Source organism: Pinus tabuliformis, chromosome 1_2, assembly GCF_031772625.1.
Source record: "Pinus tabuliformis cultivar Carrire ecotype Pingquan chromosome 1_2, CPIR1, whole genome shotgun sequence".
Classification (NCBI taxonomy): domain Eukaryota; kingdom Viridiplantae; phylum Streptophyta; class Pinopsida; order Pinales; family Pinaceae; genus Pinus; species Pinus tabuliformis.
In genome coordinates this window covers 799386530-799395174 of record NC_142298.1, presented here as the reverse complement: position 1 = coordinate 799395174, position 8645 = coordinate 799386530, and the positions used below count along the sequence as shown (strand labels likewise).

General features: G+C 38.4%; 1 protein-coding gene across 2 annotated transcripts; it reads left to right on the top strand.

The window, feature by feature from the left end:
* The first annotated feature begins 2680 nt into the window (after positions 1 to 2680).
* Positions 2681 to 5435, top strand: LOC149208313 (disease resistance protein RUN1-like). Of its 2 annotated transcripts, XM_089396005.1 has the most exons (3): positions 2681 to 3540; positions 3665 to 4772; positions 4886 to 5435. In XM_089396005.1, the coding sequence occupies exons 1-3, from the start codon at positions 3002 to 3004 to the stop codon at positions 5207 to 5209; spliced, it is 1971 nt and encodes a 656-aa protein (XP_089252131.1). In that variant the 5' UTR covers positions 2681 to 3001; the 3' UTR covers positions 5210 to 5435. The 2 variants fall into 2 exon arrangements, with proteins under 2 accessions (XP_089252131.1, XP_089252132.1); XM_089396006.1 differs by having other exon boundaries at positions 2683 to 3540; positions 3665 to 4983.
* The last annotated feature ends 3210 nt before the right edge of the window (positions 5436 to 8645 follow it).

Genomic DNA, 8645 nt, shown 5'->3' with positions numbered 1-8645 from the left:
TTGCTATATATAGAACCTCATAACTCATTATATGGCCTTTTAGGAGCTAATATTCTGATATGTATAACTTAGATAAAGCTTGGAGTGTATTGTAACGAGCCTTGGCTTCTCCACAGTGCAGAGCGAGTACATCTCTTTGGAGGAGCAGACATTAGTGAATTTAAAGTTCCACTATTGGGGCTAGTGGTTGTCATGGTTGTATGTATGATTGGATCTTTCACTCTTTTAATATAACAGATCCAACGCATTTCATGCATATATTGTTATTGTAGTTCGGCTATCCTGGTTACTCTAACGATGTATGTAGTTGTAATTTACGCATGTATGTATGGACTATTCCGTATGTGTTTATATGAATCTTATCGAAGCGTCTTGTTGGTATAACTCATCACTTTGGATTGTCAGCTATCCTGCTTTCCATATCATGATGTCTTTCAGCTCGTGTGTTCCCTTTCAAGTTGTGTGCTATGACATGCTTCTAAGGGGCGCACTCTTCTCCCCTTCTGTGTGTTAGAGCCTTTCATGCACATTCCTTGATTTGGTGCAAGGACACACCTTTGCTTCCAACAAGGACATCTTACTTACCTCTGCGTGCAACCACACTCAAGACAATATCGTACTACCCACTGCTAGGACTCCTACTCCAAACGTTCTGAGGCCTAGTTGGGACTTCTTACCCAAGAGATCCCTTCACATGTTGGCAGGTCCAACACCATCAACAAGATTATAATATTAATATATAAGGTTTATAATATTAGGTTTCAATGTTAATTGAAAACTTACTCACTTAGTTGAACACTTAACTTATACTTACTTATATTAAAACCCTATACTAAAACCTTAATACTAAACTCATTACTAAAACTTTAATATTAAAATTCAATATTTTAATATTATAAAACCTAATTATTACTTATATAATTATTATAATTATATAATAATTAGTATTAATGTTAAATCCTTACCATACATCTAATAATTATTAATAATTATTAATGTGATATGATATACACTTATTTGCATATATCAACCAAATTTAATAATGCGGTTGTGGATGTAATTAATATAAAATGAAATGATATTTTAAGGTCCATGAGACTAAATATGGTCTATGAGGCCATTAGATCCCTGTTTTTCGCTTTTTACAATTCAATCCTTTTCCGATTCAAATTGATGATGAGCTGACCCAACCTTCCAACAATCCCCTCGCTAAAAAGACAATGCCAAACATGTTATCATAACTTTCTCTAATATCTTTGAATGCATCACATTCCAAAATGAAATGTTTTTCTGATTCCACAAACCGAGTAAGTTGGTCCTTAATTGAGCAAGAACCTTTGCCCTCCATGAAATGCTAGCTCCAATAAACTCTTTTTCTTGTAAATCACATGTAGGGTTGAATTCCTCAATGTAATATTTCTTCTTTCTACCCAGCTCTTTTCCCCAATACTTTTTTATGAAACTTCTCCATATATATTTATAATATATCAACCATATTTATTAGTGTGATTGTGTTAGTTATATAAATACCAATTATTAAAATATATCCACACTATAATTAAAATTGTATCACATTTATATGTAACACAATAATATATCTAAACTTAAACTTAAATAAATAATATATATATATAATAATAATAATATTTAAAATATTTAATCAAATTCAACACGATGGATATCTAATAATAATAATTAATATATATATATATATATATTGAAATTTATCCTGCAACTATGCTGGTAAGACCATTAAGTTAAAAAAAATTAACAATTTAATGATTGATTAGAGGGGTGAAGGATGTGAAGTTGTCGTAACATTTATTTGAAATCCATGGTAGTGTTGTCTATGGAAATAGAAAATTTAAGTCCGGCGATGCCAATGGTTTCCACTAAGAGAATGGGATAACATCGAAAAAGGATGAATGGTCTATCCAAAGCATTTGGTCGACGGAGAAACGCGTAAAATGCGGAATGGGTACACCACGAAATTACCACTCGCTTTTTATGTCGGTGGATGCCACCTGTTTTGGTCGGAGACTTAACGTCTCATCACAAAGAATCATATCATGGCTTGGTGGATGCAAGCTGGTTTCCATAAACGATTGGGTCCCGATCCAACTGAAGGAATCACATCTTTGGTAAATCAGATTTGCGCACGGAACTCAAGGACGTCCGCTCCCAGTCTCCCACTCCCTTGCTTTTTATGTCGGTGGATGCCACCTATTTTGGTCAGAAACTTAACGTCTCATCACAAAGAATCATATCATAAACGATTGGGTCCCGGTCCCAACTGAAGGAATCACATCTTTGGTAAAGCAAAGAAATGAACGCAGGCCTTCCAAACGCTTTATGCGTACAGGAAGTGATAGATGGCAGTGGCCAATAATGCTGTGACACGACGAAGGGAAAATTGCCAGGAAACTTGATGCTTGTTGTGTGGGGGCAAACTTGCTCGTTATGTCGGTGGATGCCACCTGTTTTGGTCGGAGACTTAACGTCTCATCACAAAAAATCATATCATGGGTGGGTGGATGCAAGCTGGTTTGCATAAACGACTGGGTCCCAACTGAAGGAATCTTATCTTTGGTAAAGCAAGGAAATGAACGCAGGCCTTCCAAACGCTTTATGCGTACAGGAACTGATAGACGGCAATGGTCAATAATGCTGTGACACGACGAAGGGGAAATTGCCAGGAAACCTGATGCTTGCTGTGACGGAACGAAGGGAAAATTGGCCCGAAACTTCATGCTTCCAAATTCCACCGTTCAGATTACACTATAACTTCAATATATATCGCCACTTGGTTTGCTCAAGGAAATGAGAAGCTCAGTAATCAACCACATTCCAAAGCTGTTTTGTTTTCAATCCTGTGCCCAACCATTGGGGTGTTGATACACAGGCAATAATAGCAAAGGTGCAGCTGGTAAGTTCCTTGCCCTCCTGAATCTTTCAGAGGCAAGTATTGAGGCTCAGCGCACTTTCTGTTATTCTGTATCCAATGGCAAACGTTAACTTTACCCCCGCCCGTGACGGAACATCCTCCGCATCCACCTCCCAGGGCAATACCAACAGCTATGTGTATCAAGTGTTTCTAAATCACCGCGGTCCTGATGTGAAGGAAGGACTCGCTAAAGATATCTACAATCGCCTTAAAAAACTCGGATTATCAGTTTTTCTGGACCAGGAAGAACTGCAAAGAGGAGAGAAGTTGGATGCCCAAATCGAAGGGGCTATTCGAACAGCCACTGTTCATGTGGCGATATTCTCTCCAAATTATGCTCAATCTAGATGGTGTCTCGATGAACTCGTACAGATGTTGGAGTCGGGATCCACAATAATTCCGGTCTTCTACAAAGTCGAGCCCGCAGATCTTCGGTGGACGCGCGACGGAGATCGAGTTTATGCTCAACATCTTGGCGTGCTCGAAGGGAAGAGAACATTTGATGGTCAACCACGATACGACCCCAAGACCATAGAAGAATGGAGGAATGCTCTTTCTGCTGTGGCGGATATAGTCGGTTTTGAGCTGAAGGACAAGTAAGACCCTCCAACTCTCCCTATTATTTGAGTTTTGTACTTTGCTGGCTTCATAAGTATATCACAGATTATTTATTTAGATATTTCTCGTTAGTCGATTAACTGTGATTTGAATATTGTTCAGGGAAGAGTCGCAGCTCGTCCAGGAGGTCGTCCAACAGGTTGTGGAAAAGGCTCGCAAACCGCCTCTCGACGTCGCCAAATATCCTACTGGCCTCGATGAAAAAATTAAAGATGTGGACAGAACATTGTCACTGCAGCGGCAAAGCGAGAAGGCTACAATTTTGGGAATTGTAGGTTTTGGCGGGGTCGGGAAAACTACCCTGGCTAAACAATTCTTCAACCGAGAGAGATCAAATTACAGTCGATCTTGCTTCTTATTTGATGTCAGATCCAAAAATTTACCTTCTCTGCAGAGTAGCCTTCTTATGGAGCTGATTAAATTGAATGCACAAATAAATAGCGTCGCTGAAGGCAAAGGGATGCTCAAAGAGAAGCTCAAAAGAGAAGCTCAAAGAGATTCTCAACGATGTCTTATCATTTTAGATGATATCGATCATATTGATCAACTGGATGCATTATGTGCACCCGTTATAGATACTATTAATGTAGGTAGCTTAATTTTAATTACATCTCGTAATAAGGATGTGCTTAGAAACTTCGGTATTGATGAGTCATCCATTTACACACTGAAAGTTCTCAATGTAGAGCACTCGCAAGAGCTCTTTTGCTGTCATGCCTTCGGTCGCCCCAGTCCTGTTGTAGGATTTGAAGAAGTTGTTAAGAACTTTTTGAATGTCTGCGATGGTTTGCCCCTGTCGCTTAAAGTGGTTGGGGCGCTTCTTCGTGGAGAAGATGACTTGAAGCATTGGAATGCGCAATTGCGCAAAACCTCCGAAGTACTTCCGGAAGACATACGGAGCACACTTAGAATTAGCTATGATGCTCTAGATGAGGAGGAAAAGCAAATATTTTTAGATATCGCCTGTTTCTTTACAGGGAAAGACAGGGATGCCGCTATAAGAGAATGGGATGAATCCAACTGGAATGGGTTGCTGGGTCTTCGGAAGCTGGAAAACAGATGCCTCGTGGAGGTGGACGGTAAAAACTATCTCAGAATGCACGACCACCTTCGAGACCTAGGCAGAGATATAGCTGAACATCTAGAATATCCCCGTCGTTTTTGGCATTTCACAGAGAATCTTCTTCATAATATGTCTGGTGAATCATTTGTATTTGTAAGTATTCTGAAGCTTTCGACGGACTTTCAAAATAGCTTCGTGTTATCAAAATTGTCTGTCAATTTTTAAATCTTAAAACTAACAGCTGGGGGTGAACAATTCAGGTGCGTGGAGTTAGCAGGTCCAACCGAACCATGTTGCACCTACGTTGGGGTGAAAGTGACTCTGTTGAACGAATATTCAGCAGTGAACAGTTACCGCCGCTTGTATATCTGCACTGGGAGCACTGTCCGAAGTCCTCTTTAGCTCCCTCGATTCCATTAAAATATCTGCGCTGGAAGCACTGTCTGAAGTCCTCTTTAGCTCCCTCGATTCCATTAAATAATTTAAGTGTGTTACATATAGAGGGGAACCGACTGAAAACACTCTGGCAACATGAATTTCAGGTAGTCATTTGTTTTCTTAACAGATCTAGTTACCTTTTTTAATAGTGTATGAATTGTTGTACTAGCGTGTTGTTATCGTATGACACAATGCGAAAATGCTGTAGAGGCTCAAACTCACTTTAATAATGCATGTGAACATTGCAGGCACCTCTGCAATTGAGGGAGTTGCATATTGATGCTCCCCTTTCAAAGCTTCCAAAGTCCATTGGAAAACTGAAGCATCTTGAAAAAGTTTTTCTGAACACTCGTTATCTTATAACTATTTCAAATGAATTTGGGAAGTTATCAGGACTCCAAAGTCTTCAGTTGGTGTGCGAGGAGCTGCAGAGGCTACCAGAGTCGATTGGGAACCTGTCGGGCCTCCAAAGTCTTCACTTGAGCTGGTGCTACCGACTGAAGATGCTTCCAGACTCAGTGGGGAACCTGTCGGGCCTCCAAAGTCTTCACTTGGAACGGTGCTGGAGTCTGCAGACACTCCCAGACTCAGTGGGGAACCTGTCGGGCCTCCAAAGTCTTCACTTGGAAAGGTGCGAGAGTCTGCAGACACTCCCAAACTCAGTGGGGAACCTGTCGGGCCTCCAAAGTCTTCACTTGCAAGAGTGCTCCAGTCTGCAGACACTCCCAGACTCAGTGGGGAACCTGTCGGGCCTCCAAAGTCTTCACTTGAGCAGCTACCGACTGAAGATGCTTCCAGACTCAGTGGGGAACCTGTCGGGCCTCCAAAGTCTTCACTTGGAAGGGTGCTGGCGTCTGCAGACACTCCCAGACTCAGTGGGGAACCTGTCGGGCCTCCAAAGTCTTCACTTGGAAAGCTGCAAGAGTCTGCAGACACTCCCAAACTCAGTGGGGAACCTGTCGGGCCTCCAAAGTCTTCACTTGGAAAGGTGCAAGAGTCTGCAGACACTCCCAAACTCAGTGGGGAACCTGTCGGGCCTCCAAAGTCTTCACTTGCAAGAGTGCGACAGTCTGCAGACACTCCCAGACTCAGTGGGGAACCTGTCGGGCCTCCAAAGTCTTCACTTGAGCTGGTGCGGGAGTCTGCAGACACTCCCAGACTCAGTGGGAAACCTGTCGGGCCTCAAAAGTCTTCACTTGAGCTCGTTCTACGAACTGAAGATGCTTCCAGAGTCAGTGGGGAACCTGTGGGGCCTCCAAACAGGCCTGGAATTTCAAATCTTCTTTGCCCGTCAAATGAAAATTTAATGACGTTTTTATATTTTTCATGCCTTTCATTATACGTTCTATGAAAAGTTGTGAGTGTCAACTTCTTCTTATAGGTAAACTTTCTTTCAACTACTCTTGTATCTCAACTTTTACTAATCTCTCATAAAGTGCTTTTTTTTTTCCCTAAGTTAGCATATGTGTTTCGAAATAGCATACAACCACACTTTTAAGGTTTTATAAGGATTTTCAGCCTTTTGGGTTAATAGTTTTGATTACATACTTCAATTTTAATATGTGAAAGGCACTAAAGAAGGTCACATAGTTAGGATGATGAGGATCCTCAACCATCATTGGATGAGATGGTGTTATGCATCCCTCTAAGCATATTAGACGTGGAAAACCTGCATCAAGAGAAAAATACTAATTGGAAGTAATTAGTTGTCGAAGAATCTTTGCCCATCACAAATGATTTGTTGGCTAAGCCCAATCATGACACCTTTGATCTTTTAGCTAAAATCTATGATAACTTGTATTTAAAGTAACACTAATTATGTATATTGTTAATGCAACCATCAAGACACAAACTAATTCTTTTAATGGTTTTCGTATTAAACTGTGTGCATGTGATCTCTCTCAAATTTTCTAAGTTCCATCTACAACATGGGATGAATAAATAGTTTGTTACAACAATGAAGAGGACAGAAGTATCATCCTCATTATGAAAGGTTTGAACTAACATTGCTAACTTTCGATAAGCATGATTCTAGGCAGTGTGGGTTATTTATTTTGATAACAAGGACAAAATTATGATCATTTTTACAACTAATTAAGGAGGCTTTTATTAAAGATATGAACAATAGTGTGAAGAAATGCTAAGTCAATTTTTTTTCTAAGAACATGCGCATGGATTGTGGTGAAATTTTGCAATTTGAGAGCTCCTAAGGAATACATTTTCATGCTTCAAAGGTAGGCGAGCTTCATAGAAAACTCTTTCCGATATGAAAGATGAAAATTGTCATACCTTGTGGAGATATGAAAGTAGATTGAAAATATACGAGAAAGATTCAGCAATTTTTTTTACCAAAAGTCAAAAGCATATTGTTACATGAGCCACTGCTTGTCAAGGTTGAACATTTCAGGTTCAAGAAAATACCGTTGGATAAAATAAAATCTTGCTTGAAGTTCATTCAATAGAGCCCAGCTGTGTCCTATGTGAATCTGTGACTATGTCAATATTGGAGGCCATGACTGTAATATCTCTTTGAGTCTCGACCCGGCCTAGAATTAGGGGTAATGTAGAAAAGAACTTCAATATGCAAAGATTAAAGAAAGAAGAGAATGCTAAGTTTATGTATTAAAGCATTTGTTGGACTTGGGAAGTTGGAATGTATGTTGTGTTTAGAGTCCAATCCCTTCTTTTCAACAAGACTGAAAGTTAATAGGTGAAACCAACTCTGAATTGTGAATTGTATTTTTACAAGAGAGCAAAAGGCCATACAAGAGAGTTTATAAAACCCCCATCCTTAGACAAGGAGTCCAGTGTTGTCAGTTTATAACAGAGTCATACTACTTTAGAGGTCGAGATTTGCTTCCTCCCTCTAAGCATTAGTTAGTATATGATATATCTCTAATTTCATAAAGTAATATACAATATTTTAACCCAAAAAGCTATTTAAAATTTAAATAAAGAAAAATATTATTTTAATAAGAAATATGAAAATAAAAAAATCATATAATCATGCTTAACTACAAATCATACAAAAAATTCAAGTTAAATACTGCATGAAACAGTGTAATTAAAAAAAAAAAAAAACTATAACCATATATTTCACAAAAAAAAAACTACTTTATACATACCACGGTCAATAATTAGAATTTTTTTCTTGTCATCAATACAACAATCCATGTAAAATGAAAAACAATGTCTTAAGTTTTTACGGTTTCCTTTTCAAATTTAATGAAATTATATTTTAAAAATCAAATTATAAATTTGACCATGAACTTAGCATAATTTAAATATTTAAATTAAAAAAAAAAAAAGACAAATTAATTTATAGGTTTAAAATTAAATTTTAAACTTTAAATATTTTAAAATTTTGTAGTAAAATTAGAAAATATGAATCAAAATTGTTTGTACAAATTCAGACCAATCAAAAAACTCGAAAAGTTATAGTAATTAATTAACGTTCAACTCTAAATCTCCTTATACCACAAATAGGGTGGTCTCCTTATACCACAAATAGGATGGTGAGTCAAAATCTCCTTATACGACAAATAAGATGGTGATTCAATATTATTGACCGAATCTCAGTGG

Coding starts and splice junctions, on each gene's coding strand:
- LOC149208313 (XM_089396005.1), top strand. CDS start 3,002: ATGGCAAACGTTAACTTTACCCCCGCCCGTGACGGAACATCCTCCGCA. Junction 3,541..3,664: donor GGTTTTGAGCTGAAGGACAA/GTAAGACCCTCC, acceptor AATATTGTTCAG/GGAAGAGTCGCAGCTCGTCC. Junction 4,773..4,885: donor ATATGTCTGGTGAATCATTT/GTATTTGTAAGT, acceptor TGAACAATTCAG/GTGCGTGGAGTTAGCAGGTC.